At 40.3% G+C, this 18,036-nt stretch overlaps 1 protein-coding gene across 10 annotated transcripts in view; it reads right to left on the reverse strand.

Annotated features, from left to right (window-relative positions):
- Positions 1-18,036, reverse strand: part of phka1a (phosphorylase kinase, alpha 1a (muscle)) — a 35,815-nt gene that overhangs the window by 2,694 nt on the left and 15,085 nt on the right. Inside the window, exons 14-35 of one of the 10 annotated variants that reach the window (XM_039822653.1) lie at positions 17,719-17,853; positions 16,379-16,488; positions 15,718-15,862; positions 15,390-15,468; positions 14,655-14,821; positions 12,917-13,078; positions 12,712-12,806; positions 9,823-9,968; positions 8,789-8,942; positions 7,412-7,570; positions 7,190-7,319; positions 6,609-6,710; positions 6,370-6,485; positions 6,071-6,106; positions 5,769-5,804; positions 5,053-5,088; positions 4,853-4,888; positions 3,805-3,834; positions 3,092-3,136; positions 2,127-2,288; positions 1,825-1,878; positions 1,266-1,466 (exon numbers count right to left, since the gene is read on the reverse strand). In XM_039822653.1, the coding sequence (XP_039678587.1) occupies positions 1,266-1,466; positions 1,825-1,878; positions 2,127-2,288; positions 3,092-3,136; positions 3,805-3,834; positions 4,853-4,888; positions 5,053-5,088; positions 5,769-5,804; positions 6,071-6,106; positions 6,370-6,485; positions 6,609-6,710; positions 7,190-7,319; positions 7,412-7,570; positions 8,789-8,942; positions 9,823-9,968; positions 12,712-12,806; positions 12,917-13,078; positions 14,655-14,821; positions 15,390-15,468; positions 15,718-15,862; positions 16,379-16,488; positions 17,719-17,853 (2,336 nt within the window). The remainder of the gene's footprint in view (positions 1-1,265; positions 1,467-1,824; positions 1,879-2,126; positions 2,289-3,091; positions 3,137-3,804; positions 3,835-4,852; positions 4,889-5,052; positions 5,089-5,768; positions 5,805-6,070; positions 6,107-6,369; positions 6,486-6,608; positions 6,711-7,189; positions 7,320-7,411; positions 7,571-8,788; positions 8,943-9,822; positions 9,969-12,711; positions 12,807-12,916; positions 13,079-14,654; positions 14,822-15,389; positions 15,469-15,717; positions 15,863-16,378; positions 16,489-17,718; positions 17,854-18,036) is intronic. The other 9 variants (XM_039822655.1, XM_039822656.1, XM_039822654.1 and 6 more) reach the window with 9 other exon arrangements.

Consider the following 18,036-nt stretch of genomic DNA (forward strand, 5'->3'; position numbering starts at 1 on the left):
ACGTACTATTGGTTTCATACTACGATTTTGGACATAGGCGTAGATTTCAGGGGGGATGCAGGAGATATGTCACCCCACCAAGATTTAGAAAAGGTGGATGGACCCAGTGTTGGGAAAGTTCACTTTTTTACATGAACTAGTTCAAAGTTCAGTTCACAAATTTAAAAATGAACTAGTTCAGTTCATAGTTCAAAATTTTTACCTAAGTTCACAGTTACAAAAATTAACTAGTTCATAGTTTTTCCATATGTTGCTTCAGTTCAAAGTGCCGTTTCAGGTTTGCTGTGGATGTGACTGAAGTGCGGATTTTCTTTTTGAAAGCAAAGTTTGCACAGAAATTTAAGATTTTTCCCATCCTCACTCGTTTAAATGATCATACGAAGCCTCCACGCTGCTTTTTGTTTTGATGACGCATGGGCGGTGCAACACTGGTGGCTGGTGTTGCCAGATTGGGTGTTTTTTCCGCTACACATTAAGGCCTGTCTACGGTGTGTTGTAGCCGGGTTTTCACCTGGAAGGCTCTATAGAAATCTGGCACCCTGTTGAACAAAGTTAAACTGAGAGGGCGTGCCGTTCACAGACACCAGAATGAACGAGTTCACAGTAACGTTCATCAAGCAGTAATACAGTACGTTCAGTTCATGTCCGCCCAAAATATGAACGAGTTCATCAACTATTGTTCAATGAACGCGTTCAGGCACAACACTGGATGGACCCCCTAAACAAATAAGAAAGACAACCTGCTCCCCAAAAGAGGTAAAAAAAAATAACTGTTCAGGGGGCTCAAAACATGTATATATTCTTCTTCTTAGGGCCTGCTTCTTAGGGTTGTGTTTCTCCAAAAGTTGAATCAGTCTCAACTTTACTACAGCATTGATGAAAAAACAAAACAAAAACTAATTTCGAATCCCAAAATTGAGAATCGAACACCTACCCAAAAAATTTATATATCCGTATAGTCGGATATTTTGGATATTTATCAGTAAAAATATGTTTTTCAACGATTTCAGACACAGGAAATTAAGTGTTTGATGCTCAAAAGGTTTGAAGTGTTGAAACTAAACCTACGCCCTTGATTTCGGACATACTAAAGAAATCGCACATATTCACACACACACACACACACACACACACGCACTGTATATATACTGTATATACAGTATTGTAGCATATTAGTATGGAATTCCGGACACAACACTTGCCTTGCTTGCTTACTTCCTACAAAACATGAGTCCTGGATTTGTGTCTTTTGATGTCGTGCTCACCTGATCCTTGTAGAACATGTCGTTGGCCATGTGGACGATCTTCTCCACGTGGATGATGGAGCCGATGCTCGGGATCTCCACGTCGGCCAGCATGGTGAGCACCAGGATGGCCTCCACCAGCAGCTGGCGGTACTCAGGCTGAGGGACGCGGTTCAAAACAGTCTCCACGTGGACGGAGAATTTGATCTCTCCTGGTGTCATCTGGAGGCGAAAGCCAAGACGTTGTAAGACATCTTTCATTTGACTGAACACAACCTGGTACGGACTTTAATTTGTTTTTCTAAACATGCAACATGTACATCACAGTAAACACACGTCATTCCTGTGCTGCTTTGACTTTAAATTCTGGACTCCCAAAGGCTTTGAGATTTGATAAAATGCTATTGAACCCCAAAGCTAGGGTGTGGCTTTGAATTGTAAAAGTGTGAATAACAAAACCTGAGGAGGAGGGAGAAGGAGATAGCACCAGATTAGCAAAAATTACAGACCACACAAAACCACAAACATTAAGTTGTCAAAACGTATTTCTCGGTTGACAATAATAAAGTGGATCTCTTACCTCTCTGGTGGTTGAAGAAGGGAGGACAAACCCTTCTATGGACAAACCGTGGCACTAGAAGACAATGTGTTTGTATGGTCATTACTTTATGTAAAAAAACAACAACATTGAATCAAATTATTTTGGCTTTAAAATAATACACATTTTGTACTGCATTTATTAAACGATTAGAATTGTGCACAGAAAATCTACTTCCTGCCACTTTTAGGACTTTGATTCCAGGCTTTTGTACATGCTCTACACAATTAAAAACCGTGAAGAATCATGTAAAAATCAATGTGAAAAAGCAGTTTGAAATCGACCTTCTGCAGGATCTTCCAGACTTTCTGGTAGAAGCCCACAGGGACTCGGTTCAAGGCTCCGTCCAGACGCCTCCTGCGCAGCCATTGGCCGTGTCTGGAATCCTTGGCAACCGGCAAGCATTCGGGTATGTCCAGAGATTCTATGGACTGCATCTTGTACCTCTGCCACAGCCGACAAAAAAAAAAAAAAAATCATATTAAAAGCTCTGTTTGTTGTGGAAGAACAGCACCCACGTCGTCCTTTTATAAAAGGCATAAAGCACTTCAGCAGACTACCAATCTGACCTCACGGATGATGCGATTGGCTGGTATTAGAGCCCGACCGATAAAGGATTTTTAAGGCCGATACCGATACAAATATTTGACGATTTAAAAATCCGATATTCCGATATATTGGCCAATATATATATATTTTTTAAATCCAGAAATGCGTAACAAAACATTTACTTTAGTTTTACTTTAATTAGTTATTTGTAGTTATTTATGAGTCCTCACTAAAATAATATGATAATGCAGTTAAAAAATAATAGTTTGTTTTATTGTCACAATAAAACCGAGGAACATCAAAACATATTAAAGTTCTGATAAATAAAATGTATAAAAATAAAACTTAAGATATGAAAGATATGAAGTCCTTTGAACAAAAAGACAATAACAAAAAAATTTAAGAGTTGCCAACAGGGACGTTGTAGAACACTCAGAACATGGTTGAAGGGTGTTTCGTCCATTTTTATTTTATTTTTTTAATATTCAATTATCAGAATCATTTGTCATTCGTCATTATAAATAGTTATGATGAATGAACATTTTTTATCGGCCATTATAAATGCCGATAGTTTGGAAAATGCCTAATATCGGCCGATAATATCGTCCCGCTGATATATCGGTCGGGCTCTAGCTTGTATTGTACTGCATTATGTTAGAAGTTACAACTCAAAAAAAATATTTAATAGACAAATCTTTACCCCAGATTCAAAGCTTTCTATGTCCAGAGACTGAGATCGCATGCCCTGAGACGCAGAAAAGGAAAAAGAGGCACAAGATGAAAAACACAGAACTGGGCAGGATGAAAACAGCGATGACAACAAAACAACCCCAAAGCCAGTGGATTCTGGCTTCTTACATTGCTAAAGTAAGAGTGGCAGCATGCAGGAATCAGGATGGGAAATTATAGCTATGAGGTTAGACAATAATAAAAGGATGGAAAAATTATAAACTGATGAATTTCCAGGAAACAGCCTGGTTGATGGTTAAGATTGCTCCAAGCTTGGCACACACAAATTAAAAATAGTGCGTAGTTTCTGTCGCCCCCATGTGGAATTCTAAGTAATGACAACAAAACTGTCGGCGCGTCCACATGATACAAGCCTTCCGTGACCACGCAACAAAATGTGTTGCTATTTTTTGGCATTATGTTTAACAATTAATCAAGAAACTAATCGGCAGATTGATAATGAAAACAACCATTAGTTGCAGCTTTACTATCAATATATAATTATTAGCTACTGAGATTGAAGTTGCAGCCATGCAAGACTGTAACTTAGCAGCCACAAGGTAGCGTTGAGTGTTAATCGCTTATATGATCTGCTCCTTGACTTTTAGACAATGTTAATATTTATATTATTTTAGATAAATTAACACCCAGAAAACCACGTTTGAATGTTGTTATTGTTGTCACCTTACGCAGGGAGGTCAGTGACTGGTCCAGCTGAAATGGAGACAAAAAAAATCCACTCTGCATTACAGACTTCCTACAAACCTGTAACGATATTACTTGTGATAAATAAACCGATATTAAAGTGGGTCCTCAGTTCTGATGCTTTCAGTATTCTGCTAAAATACAACAAATTATTTGTTGAATTTTAAACAAATGAAAGGAAATCATTTCCAACATTATTTTATTTAACAAATTCAAAATTAAATTGAATATAAAAAAGGCACCACTACTGATATTTACTGATTACACAAAAAGTGTAAGAGTGGTCTTTTGCTATATGAGGCAGCCTCTCGCAATGTGTTTATTGCGCCAGTTGATATTGCGATGACGATTAAAAAAAAAAAAAAAAACGATATATGGGGCGCCAGGATAGTTCACCTGGTAGAGTGTACGCCCCATGTACAAAGGCTCAGTCCTAGTCGCAGCGGCCGCAGGTTCAACTCTGACCTGCGGCCCTTTGCTGCATGTCATTCCCTCTCTCTCCCCCCTTTCACATCTTCAGCTGTCCTGCATAATAAAGGTCTACAATGCCCAAAAAAATAATCTTGAAAAAAAGGATATATTGTGCAGTCCTACCGAAAACCAAGTACAAAACCTGCATTGTTCCTTATACATAACATTATCTGTATGTATATAAATGCCACACTGACTTTTAAGCCTGCCAAACCCTTTTAGGTTATGGATCTTCAGGTCATTTCAAGGATAATATAAGATTCAACAAGTCAAACCCTTTTCAATTAGCTACTGTACAAAAAGTCTAATCACTGACACAGCCACCATCATCATCTTCATCACTATCATCATCACTTTGATCAGCTCTGACTAAGCAAACCTGAGATCGCCCTGCATCTGCACCGGAAGAAAATTTTAAACGCAATAGTATGACTTTGTTTTCAATTTACTTCACCCACGGCGGATTTACCACAATCAAACCTCAGCATCTAATCCTCCCTCGCTTCTCACAGACTCTGAATATCATCATCATCATCATCATCATCATCATCATCACCTTAACTGAGTCAGCCAAAGACACCCTTCGGTCCATCTGTAACACATGAAACACAATGAATGCAATGCTCAAACCCTAAATTGCATCTGTTACCAATCGGTTGCAAAGTCATGTTCCTTTTCCCAAAGCCAATGACACATTAATAACAACCACAAGAAGTCCACAGCCAGGTGAATTAACTCTTCTAACATCGTCATCACCTCCGCAGCCGGATCTGTCAAAGACAACCGGGGTTCCTGGATCAAAACAAAGAAGACAAAACAAGCAGCATTTAGAGGGCGAGCTGGACAATTCATTGTGACTTAGGAAACAGCGAAGCAATCTCGACTCAAGATACACTTGCTTGCTTGATCGATCTTAATCAGCAGATGGAGTTTGCTCTGTACATTTTCAAACTATTATTATTTTAGCTTGCAACATCCACGTTGGCCTAAAAGTTGAGCTTTCCAGTTATTTTCACCCCCTTTTAATAGCTGTTTTTCCACATGCAAACCAAAGAATAATTTCTGCGTTTTCAATTCTATTCTAATGTTGGATAAATAGAAGTTGACAAAACAAGCTCAACTCAAGTTGAAAGCTGCGGAAAAAGCTGAGTAAGTGACCCTTGACTTGGTGGATTGCTTTTTCAGCTGCTGTCCAATGTAGACGAGAAGTCTGAAACGTTTGAACATCAACAAAGGAGCACCCTCCATCTGGTGATGAAGGCTGTGTGAAAGCAGCTGAAAGCTCTGGGACACATTTCATCGGTAACTGGCAGAAACAAGGATAGCGATTCTAAATCCATCTGATTGGTGAGGTTTACACTGAAAGTGAATTAACACCTACAGCATATTCTGGTTTTATAGTTCACTTCAAATAGAAAGAAAGAAGAAATAGATATAAAATTGCGATAGATATTCCTTTGCGTGATCATCACCTTAAACTGATCCGACAGGGACAACCTGTGCTCCGCCTGCAACACAGAAACCAAGTCAACAAGCTGCTCTCGTGATTTTTTTTTAGATCTGAAACTCCACCTCAACAATTACTTAAATTAATATCCCAGCTTTTGATGATTTTTTTCAATAGCAAAATCGACATTTGCCATCTAAACCTCAATTATTTTTTAACAACCAGCTATGCAGTTTTTCTTAATTATTTCTCCTGTGATGCAGCTCGCCTCTTTCCACACATCAGCATCAGCCAGGTGAATTACCACCTAATCTGATTCATCGTCACCTTACTCGGATCCGTCAAAGACAAGCGGTGTTCCAGCTGTGAAAAGACAAGAGTCAGTTTGCCAAAAAGCACAACAGTTTCAAAATAAGACCCTCTTCTCCTTTAATCTCTTCTTTCACCACCTGTCTCTCAAAGTCAACAGCACTTTGAATGGATGGGTACAAATATTCTGATGGTCCATCTGTTTGGTGATAAACGGTTCTCTCGCGCCTCTTTTTAATGCACTTAAAAAGACATGCTTTTAAAAGAAAATGTGGATCTCTTTTTGCTGAAATGAACAACTCCTACAGGGCTCCTACCATCCTCATGTCGCTCTTCAGTTTGCTGATGCCGGCTCTCTCGCTCTTGGTGGCGCCCGCGTTGCCCAGTTGATGGATGGAGATGGCAGGACTGACGCCGGCATCCAGCTCTCTCACTGTGGTGGAGGAGGGAGAGGAGGGAGAGTGCTGAACTTGGCAACTTTACAGTAACATAAGAATGTTATTGGCTGTGTGTGCGATACAGCATTTGATTGGTTGCTATGATAGGTTGGACTGACCGCTGCACTGCACTCCAAACTCTTTCCCACTGAGGATGTGGTGGAGGAGATTCTTCAGCTCTGATGGGCCGAGACTCATCAGACTCTCTGTAGCCTCCTCTCCTGCACGCCACACACACACACACACACACACACACACACACACACACACACACACACACACACACACACACACACACACACACACACACACACACACACACACACACACACACACACACACACACACACACACACACACACACACACACACACACACACACACACACACACACACACACACACACACACACACACACACACACACACACACACACACACACGGTGCCAGTTTAAAGTACACACAGTTAATTCTGCAAAACACAAGACACAATTGGCAAATTTTCACTGGTTCCAGCTTCATGAATGTGAATATTTTCTGGTTTTCATACTTTACTGGCACTAGGGGTTTGGGGAACTTGTGAATGGACATTTTTCACAATTCGCTTACATTTTACCAACCCCACTATTAAATCGATTCATTAAAAAAAAATATGCGCGGTAGATAAAGTATTATCTTCTTCCTCTCTTTCCTTCCTTACCTGAGCAGTTGAGCGACTGGGCCAGTTCAGTGGCCATGACCTGGATGATGAGACCGATACGGAGCCTGAACATCTCGCTGAACAGGCTGGGCTGAGTCCTTATGCTCATAGCCAGGTACACCATGATCTCCTGAAGGACGGAGAGGGAGCGAGAGAGCGAGATTAAAAGAGGAAGGCAGGAGGACAAACTCCCATATGATGATGGTGGAGGATGTGAGTCACCTGAGTGAGAATGGCCACGCTGATGTTGTTGTCGCTGGCCTCGTCGATGAGAGCGGCCAGCTGGTCTGGAGGTATGGGAGCAGTGATGGTTTTCTCTCTGGGCTCCGGAGGCAGACCCACTGTCAGGTGCTTCTGATGCGCCAGCAAGTCAGAGCAGGCCTACCAACAGATCACAACCAATCAGAAAAGAGATAGGGGTGCATGCAAGAGTTGTTGATGAGGATCCAGATATAGTATATAACCAATAAACAAATCGATATGCAGGTATGTTTATGGATATAAGAGAGAAGACATCCTTTAACAAACATAGTGACCCAAAAAATGATACATAGATGGTACAGATGGTTTTTGTGTCATTGTATATGGATTTAAAACCTGAGAGCATATGATGAGCAGAGAACTTTACACCCCAAACATAATTTATTTCAGTGACATTTTATGTAGTGTACAGTATATCCACAATGTTCCACTTCCGGGATTGCTCAGGTGCCGCCGGAAATTCCTTTGATGTCCTTATTTTCGGCCGGATGTCTGTTACCTTCCGATTTCTTTGTGTTGGAATTCTAAACTCTTTCTGAGGACTATGGTTAACTGCTCCTCAGATCTCTGCAGGGTAAATCCAGACAGCTAGCTAGACTATCTGTCCAATCTGAGTTTTCTGTTGCACGACTAAAACAACTTTTGAACGTACATGCTCCATCAAAACAAGTTCCTTCCCGAGGCTATTTTGCAGCGGCACCGTGGCTCTGTCCGGCGTATAGCGCCGCCCAAGATGATTGTGATTGGTTTAAAGAAATGGCAATAAACCAGAGCACGTTTTTCTCCCCGAGACTACATTTTATGTTGAATTAATTGCCCTGTAAACTTCCCTTTAGAGCTGTTTTTTCTTCTTCTATATATATCGTTTTGCTTAAGAACAGACACTGAAGACCTCTAGAAAAAGACACCTATTCAAATGAGGCTCTGGCTATTTTTTATTTCAAGTTCCTAAGGTCACAGTTTTAGCACACGGCCTACTTCAGAAAGAATTTATTATTTAAATGGTAGCAAACTAAACTTTCACCTCACCTTTTCCGTTTCACCTAATATCAGATCACTGCCAATAACTCTAATCAGCTGTCCATGAACACATCACACTGACTAAATGAAAACCTAACCTCCTTGGCAGAGTGAAAGTTTATTCAATGAATGTCTATTTTATTTGTAACGGTTTCTATGTCCGTCCGTGTGTGTGTGTGTGTGTGTGTGTGTGTGCAGATAGAATATAAACAGTAGATATGGACATAGATAACTACTCTCTAGCGTGTAGGCCTATATGTAGGCTTGTGTGCTGTATGTACGTGTGTGTTGTCTGTAGCTGCTCTTAATGTGTCATACCGAGTCGAGCTCCTCCACCTTCTTCTTCAGCATGCCAGAGATCATCCTGATAAGGCCCCATTGTTTGACTTCACCTGCCTTCTCATACAGGTCAGAGAGCAGAGATCTCACCGTGGAGCCTTTCCCGTGCAGATGAGTGTCCCAGTCCATGCCCCTGTGATTAAAACAAAAACAGCAGATTTTCAACTTTCTTGCCAAATAACGCTGTCCCTACGGCTAAATTTACAGAATTTTTAGCCTTCCTTAAGTAGGAATCCTAAAGATGATCATATGGTGAATAACATTTTTTTTATTGCATTGCCATTTATGTTTTTCATATTCTATTGGAATTGGAATATTCTATAATAATAATTTAAAGGATTTATGTTGGAAAACGCTGAAGATGAAAACGTTTAAGCATAGCTTGCTCAGACAGAGACATGGACGTCAGTTAATGAAAGAAAGGTAATAAACACGGGAACTAATTATGCCTTATGCTGAAGAAAGAACAAGAGGATTATCAGATTTTCGTCTCTCTCGTATTCAAGGTCTACAAGCTACCATCTTAAAAAACACATTTCTGCTACTATGGGGATGCACAGAAAGAATTCGGAGATAAAAATCAATAAAATACTAATAAAAGAAGACGAAGAAGTGTGCAGCCGGGAACACCTCGTCTGTTTTCTTGGCCATTTAAAAAAAAGAAAAAGAAAAAAAACCAAATAGTATTCTTACTAGTCACATTCACAAGGTACAACGTAGTGAAATATAATAACGCCATTTAACTCATCCTAAGTATTAGGAGCAGCGGACAGCTATACATACATATAGCATAAGGGGAGCAACATGGGGTGCAGTGTCTTACTCAGGGACACTTTGACGTGTGGCCGGAGGAGCCTGGGAATCGAACCGTCAATCTGGTGGTAGAGGGGCGACCACTCTACCCCTGAGCCACATGCTGCACACATTTGAAAAATGTTTGCTTCTGTGAATCAGCTACCATTTAAGACGGACGCGACGGTTACGATACAGCTCACTAAAACAGTGGATCTCACTTGTCTTTGAAGAGGATGTAGAGTATATCACCCTGGTCCTGGAGACTCTGGGTGTCTTTCAGCAGCTGGACCAAAGCGTTGTGGTCGACGTTTCCGCTGCCATCTGTGGGGATAACGCCCTTCGCCGAGGCGGTCGCCTCCGAAGCCTGGAGGACAGATGTGGGAAGTTAAAAGATCAAAAGGTATGATGCTCATTTTCAGGTTCATGCTTGTATTTTAGGTTTCTACTAGAACACGTAGACATTATGCTTTACAGTGCTGTGGTGAAGAGGAGGTCACTGAACAAACCGTTATCTACCATGGATAACCCCGACCACCCTCTCCACCCCACACTGGTCCAACAGAGGAGCACCTTCTCTAAGAGGCTGCGACAGCTTCGATGTCGCACGGACCGCTACAGGAAATCATTGCTACCACAGGCAATACAACTTTATAACACTTCATCACTGAGGGTTAGATAAGACTCACAGACATCACAACTGCACTAAGTGCAACTTGTACAATAGGTTTATCTACATCTTTATCAATACTAGTTAAAGTGATGGTTATTACTGGTTTACCATATCAAAGCTTATGGGAAATTGGAAGGAAAGGATCAGCTGTAGTTAAGTAACTTTGGGCGGGTTTACCTACTATTGTATTTGAATTTTTAAAGTTTATGAATGAATAGCATATTAAATGAGATTAACATGGTACAAGGAGTGTGGGGTGGTGGCTGGTGTGGGTAGGTAGTATGGTGACTAGTGGGGTTGAGTTTTACGGACCTGAAGAATGTCTTACGCGGCGTCACTCACCGGCCATAGCGGAGATGCTGGGGAGGGAGATATGATGCAGTTGCGTGTGTATAATTATATAGGGAGATTGAACGTATTTACTAATTTAAGTAAACTAAACTTAATTTACCATATTATAGTATGTATACCCAACTCGTGTGGTACTTCTTCGGACATTTGTTGTTCTTAGTGGTTTAATTCTGTTTGCTTGTCTTTCATTATTGTCTTTTGTTTTGTTGGTTCGTATCCGCCTCTTTCTGTGTTTTGTAACCGCCGCTCTCTTCTGCTCTCTGCTCTCTGCTGCTGCTGCTGCTGTTACTACCGGGCAGTAAGGTGCTTGGGACATCTATAAATTACTACACAAGAGATGCAACAAAATATTTATTAATTTAATGATTAATAAGGTAATGTCTCCAAACCTACCTCAATTATTACTTGTCTCCTGCTAGTTATACTACAGCACTTACTTTAAAAATAAGTTAAACTAAAAATATTTTTGTTGCATCTCTTTTGGTGTAGTAATTTGTAGACGTCCCTAAGCACTCGTCTCACAGCAGCAACAACAACAGCAGAGAGCAGAAGCCAGCAGGCAAGTGTTATTTACATAAACTTCTGGTGTACTTACAAACTTTCAATCCATCGTTTTATGAGTGCATAACCTATATATATAGTTAGACCTTTGGTATCATTTTGGGCATTATTAGTGGGGTAATGTTAAGAGACACTTCGGATCCATTAGCCTCTGCTAGCTATTCAGCTATTACTTCTCACGCACGCTCCCAATGTTAGACCCAGGTGAAAAAGCTTCTGGGGGTGTTTGGCCCGAGTCATGGTGAAAGGACCCTAGGGTGAAATTACTCGAACAACTTTAAGTAATTGTACATTTTTATTCCCAACTTGTATACATTTTAAATATGTGTTCTTGTATTCTATCCTATTATTTAATGTATATTGTATCCTATTATTTCATGTATATTCTGTATGTATGATATTTTGCTGCTGTAACACTGTAATTTCCCAAATGTTTTTTGGGATCTCTCTCTCTCTCCCTCTCTCCCTCTCTCCCTCCCTCATTTCTTGGAGTATCTTCAAATGCTTCATATCCCTTAAAAACAGTACAAACTAAGCTAAAAGGTTATGTAAGTCAATAGATCATAATAATTACTAAAAGTATTCTAATTGTGTCATAAGTACAAGAAAAAAGTGTGTTTCTATAAAATGTTACGAGATAAACACACAAAACATATTGATCCAAAAGATTCCTTAATGCACATTTTACCTCGATAAAACGATAAATGAACATTAATTAATCACGTTGTTCTAAATCATCTTTTCTGAAGCCAAAATGTTTCCAGACGACCGACACTGCCTTTTTTTGGGGCACAAGTTGCTCAGTTGATTCGGACTCTGTGTTTGAGTTCGGGTATCCATCCTCTAGACTACACACGCGGTAGAAGGTTTTTAAGGAGAAAGTAGGCCCATCAACAGGAATAAATTATCGAAATTATCGTCATGGGAAAAATACGTCGATAGCAGCTTCAGAATTTTGATGTCGACACATTTTCGATTAATCGTCCGGCGTAATGTGAACTATGTAAATTTTTTTGTTTCTGAGATACACCAATTTTTATGAGCAGAGCGTAAAGGCGTTGGTCCGCCTGCTGTTTAGCACTGGACGTCAAGTAACATGATGGCGTCGCTGCGTGCATACAACGTAATGGCGCAAAAGACATAAGCATAAGACATAAAAAAAAAGATAAAAAAGAATGCACTAGCTGTTATAGTTTTTATTTCAGACCGATTTAAACAGGAACATGTAAACAATGATCTTCCTGCGGACCTCTAGCGGCCGGCGCCCGTGGGAGTTCCGTTCTCTAAAGGTTAAAACTCTTTTTTCTATCCGTCTGAATATACAGTACCTGTTTTCATAGTTTTTTTATAGAGCACCTCAACCTTTTTTATAATTTAAAAAAAGACATGGAAAATCTAAATTTTTTCAATATAGGACTTTTAAAGCAGCCACTGGATATCGGTGGAGAATATTTTATTTATTTATTTTTATATTTATATATATATATATATATAAATAAAAAGAACATCACACATAAAACCTCACCTGGGTTCCTTGCAGTGCAGAGGGGTCTGGGAGGTTCAGGTTCAGGGAAGGCTGAGGAGAGTGAAACAGCTTGTTCGGCAGATACATGTTGACATCTGGACAAAACAAGCAATGGAGCCAGGTGTCAGCGAGAGTACATAACATGCTGTGATCAGATATCGGTGTTTGGGGTGTCATATTTTGCGGAGATGTTGGATCCGCTCACTTTGTATGTCGAGGTCCTGAGCCTTGTTCATCAGAGACACCATGTCCTTGGTTTTGGTGGCCAAAGCCTTGAACTTCCCCAGAGCTCCCACCTGCCGTTTGGGCTTCTTCGGGGCAGCGTGGGCCAGCAGGTGGTCCAGGTACTGGGCTAGGTCGTCAGCCTCTGGAGAGGAGGACAAAAAAGGAACAGAGGTCGAGACAGAGAACGCAAAAAGATGGGGGAAATAAAAGTGTGGTGGATGGAGATAAAGTGAGAAACGAGAGCAAAAAAATAAATAAAATAAAAAAATGTATCAAGTTTAAAATTCCGAAACTGGAGATTCAACTCACCTTGTTTAGTGTAAAAAGTCAGAGAACCCTAGCATTTAAACTAAACCATCTTATTTATGAAAATATTAATATCTATAAGTAATTACAAGTGTTGTTATTGCTTTAACATGCAGATTTAAAAAAAAGTTTGTTCATCCAAATGCCCCCAAAACTTTCTCCCATGCATACTCAGTAGTATCTAGCCATGCATATACTTTATATTCTCTAGAAGTTAAAATCTTGTTTAAACTCTGGTAAAGGCATGCTGCTCTTGAGTTTTTTTTTTTTAAAAGATATTTGTAGTGCTTTGGGGTGGCAGCAGCAGTAGTGGATAAAAAACAACAACCCCGACATGATCTGCATGGCTACATACACCCAGATTTTGGATGAATTGACCCTTTAAACCGTAAAGGTAACGACAATGCCTCATCATTCACAATCAAAACGCTTGCAAAAGGATGATCTGTAGACAGCGACACATTCACCAGCCATCAGCAGCTGTAAGACAAGCCATGCTAATCATGCATGTACAGTATATTAAATGAGGCCAGACGTGCACTGAATGCAACAACAAATCCTGGTAAAAAAAAAATGCATTAGAAATTACTGCTAAAGTACAAAACTTCCCAATTAGCAAATTAAGATCATCATGTTTTGAATGCAACACAAGCAAAGCTGGGCTTAGAACAGTCATGTGAACTGGACTTGTTTTATGATGGATTATACACATGATATAAACAGATTCTTTTTCCAATCAAAAGGTATACCAAGTGACCCCACGTGGCGTCCCAAAGCCCAAGGTTGAGAAAATTGTAGCGAAAGCTACAGAAAAGCACAGAGAGGATGGAGACGGGGACAGATCAGTGATGAAGGAAGGGGTGATTAATGAGAATCTGCAACAGGTTACTTTGTGTCATGTCATGTTTCTGGTGAGACAATTAATATGAAAAGATTGGTTGATTTTTATTTTCAAAATAAGGGGTTAGCTGAAAGAGATAACTCTCAACAACAGAGAAATACAATTAGAATACTGGATGGGCTGCAACAATAAGACATGTTAGAAGACCAATTCCACCAATCACACAGACTTTTTTGAACTTTAAGACATAACCATACTGTAAATTACATGTATTGCAGTTCATGTGTAATTTTGAGTGTCCTAGTAAGTTATTCATGGCATTACCCGTACACACAGGCAAAGCACAAACTACTTTGCACTTCTTTACCTTTATGTATTATTATTATTATACAGTTTATGACCGTGTATAGATTTTTATTTTTGTACCACTAGGAAAGGTCAAACCAACGATGGAAAACAAACAAATGCCACCTGGGAGTTTAAACTTTGTTTTTATTCCATTTTTACATCGCTGGTGTCACCATTCCTCCCCATCGATCCCCATCTGTTTTTTTGTTTTTTTTCTCCTTACCATCATCATTACGTAACTCATGCACGTATCCATCGCCGTCACTCTCATCATCATCATCATACTCTTCGCGGCGGTGGCTCATGCTGCCAGAACCCTTACCGTCCAGGAAGCTCAGGTGAGCGAAACAAGAAGTGGTCAAGAACTCCGACAGCTTTCCCGTCTGGATCCTGGAGAGAAGAAACGTCTGTTATCCTCTGGTGTTTATCAGTTCTTACCGTCTGATCGATGTTTATTTTGTGTTCAAATGTCCTCTCCCTATTATTAAAACCCCTGTAATCGCAGAAGCAATACAAAAGGACCCCCATTTTAGCCTCACTCCACTGGCTGCCCGTACATTTTAGGATCCACTTTAAAATTCTTTTATTTGCTTTTAAATCCCTCAGTGGCCTTGCCCCACTCTACATCTCTGAGCTGCTACACCCATATACACCCACTCTCAGGTCAGCTGATCAACTGCTCCTGAGTGTCCCCAAAACTAAGTGTAAGCTCAAAGGGGGCCGTGCCTGTATGGCTACAGTGTATGGCTACAGTAAAACTTAACTTGTTTTATTTGTATTCCGTTTGTATTTTATGCCTGTGTGAGTTATGTACTTTATGTCTTTATTAATTCTTCTGTACAGTACTTTGGTAAACTTTGATTGTTTTAAAGTGCTCTATAAATAAAGTTTGATTGATTGATTGATTGATTGATTGATGGGACATGGCCTCCTTGGTATCCTCTGTAAAAAAATTCACCTTGCTCCTCCAAAATATCCATCCTGTAGCTTCTTCAGTGTGGCCAACACTACTGGGTCCAAGTTTGTGTGCTCATCAGCTGAAACACACACAAAAAAAACATACACTCTGCTCAACACAAACACAAAAATTTTAATTTTCAATACAGACCGTAACATCAATAAAGCAGATGGGCTGCTTCATGTAACAGTAACCCTATTCATCTTAGAATGGACATAAATCATCTTCAACACATTTCCAACACTTTTTAAGGCGTTATGTTTAGTGATTGAGTGTGTGCGTGCGTGCGTGCGTGCGTGTGTGCGTACGTGCGTGCGTGCGTGCTCACTCAGCATAGTCTGTGAAATGGGAAAAGTGACGGTGGGTCGTCCGGTCATCCTCCATCTGGATGCGAGGTAGGAGATTTCCGTCCTCAACATCTCCACAATCATTTTGTTGTCCAACGCCAAGTAGAACTGCTGGTGGTCGATGAACTGGAGGGTTTTAGGGAAGAAAGGGGGTGGGGTGGGGGGAATGATGTCAAAGGTTTCATGACAAGTGAATTCAAAGCACCAGAATATTTTAGATTGAGGGAATGTGACAAATAGGGGAACACAAGAAAAAAAAATATACTGTTATAGGACTAACTGGTCTTTAAAAACGTTTTCAAATTGGCAAACACGTACTGTAAGTTAAAAGTCAGTGGTGGAAGAAGTACTCCGAACTTTTACTTAAGTAAAAACAGCATTGCCAGTGTAGAAATACTATCTTATAAGTAAAAGTCTGAATCTGCAAAGTAACTAAAGTTATCAAATAAATGGAGCGCAGAAAAAAATGACAATATTTCCCTCTGAAATGTAGTAGAGAGTAGAAGTACAAAGTAGCAGAAAATGGAAATACTCAAGTACAAGTACATCAAATTTGTATATTACTTGCTTAATGTCCTTGGATACTTTCCACTACTGGCTATAACTAACTTACCCCCAGACGATGTCTGTGGTCTTACTAACCTGAGGTGTGAATGAGAAGAGGGTGTTTCTGATGGTGTAGAACTTGGAGGTTCCCAGCACCCCTATTCTCCTGTAGGGCCGTCCCGACAGACCCAGCCTCGGGTTACGACCTGCAACACAGCAGGAAAAGGATGAGGAAAGGTCTGGAGAGTAAAATAATTGTGTAGCTCAGGGGTCTTCAACGGTTTTTAAGCCAAGGGTCCCTTAACTGAGAGAGAGAGAGAGAGAGAGAGACGGAACAAGGCCCCCCTACTACATATAGTCTATAATTAAGTTGCATAATAAGCTGGGCCTACAATAACGTGTGGGCGGCCTAAAGCCTTTACACATACCTTTTTAGTGCATGGACTACTAAGCTATTAAAATATTTGTTGGCATGATTTTATAAATCATATTTTAATGATAAACATACATGTGGCAGAGTGAAAATACAGGATGAACTGGATCTGTGCATGGCTACCTTAGTGACTACCTTTAGGCCAGTAAGCCTATCATCATTTTTTTCACAAATAGGCTGATTTATATTTGCTAATCATATGTTGGATTCATGTTAAGACATTTAATAAAAAAAAATGTAAACTTTCAAAAAAAATTGACAATAATTTGGTGGCCCTCCTGCAGTTGTGGCGCAAGGCCTTTACTCACCAGTAAGTAAAGAAAATAGCAGTATCAGTCATATCAGACAGACACTATATTTTTTCTACTTTTATTCATGCTGTGTGGAGGAAATTATGAGTAACAGTCCTGTCACGTCTGGATAAAGCCATTACAAACTTTAATGTAACACACACATTGGGCCCTGTTTTAACGATCTAAGCGCACGGCGTCAAGTGTCTGGCGCAGGTGCTAGTTTAACGGTGGAAAAAAGGGTCCGTGTGCCAGGCGCATGGTTCAAAAGGGCTGTACTTAGTGTCTTAATTAATCATAGGTGTGTTTTGGGCGTCACATGCAATAAACCAATCAGAGAGTCACCTCCCTGTAGGACCAGCACGCCCATGGGCGCACAGATGGGCGCAGGTGCATTTGTCATTTAAACGAGGTAGGCGCTGGACGGGAAACTGAGAACTGCATCGGTCTTAAAATAGCAAAGACACTTGCGTTGGGCTTTGCACTGTGCTGCGCCGGGTGCAAGATAGGGCCCCTTGTGTCTAAAAGACATTACCCATTCCTTCTCTGGGTTACTGACATTGTAATTTTTCATGTAATCTTAATGTTAAAAAGCAGTACATTTCTCTTGATTGTAAAAGAAAAAAAGAAAAAACGAACAAAAAAAAAAAAAGTCCTGATCCGAAGCTTTTCACCCAGAAAGAGCAAAAAGAAAATGTCCTCTGAGGTTTTACCGAGTCTGGCGTAGATGTGGCTGAGGACGCTGGAGGGCTGCACGTGGATGGGATGGATGTCAGCGACAGTTTCCACGTCTATACCGTTCTTCAGCAGCAGCGCTTTAATCTCCTCAGTCTCTGCCAGAACTGACACTACGAGAGGAGAGAGAAGGTTTGAACACGCATAAAAAAAAACATGAACTGTCGCCACCAAAAGACAGATTTCACTAGGAGAGGCCAACACTCTAATGTGTATGGCTGGATATCGTTAAAAAAAAAAAAAAAGTTTGATACAGGTACCGATACCAATACTTCCATACCGGTTCCTGAACGATA

This window comes from Perca fluviatilis, chromosome 14, assembly GCF_010015445.1.
Source record: "Perca fluviatilis chromosome 14, GENO_Pfluv_1.0, whole genome shotgun sequence".
NCBI classification, from domain to species: Eukaryota; Metazoa; Chordata; class Actinopteri; order Perciformes; family Percidae; genus Perca; species Perca fluviatilis.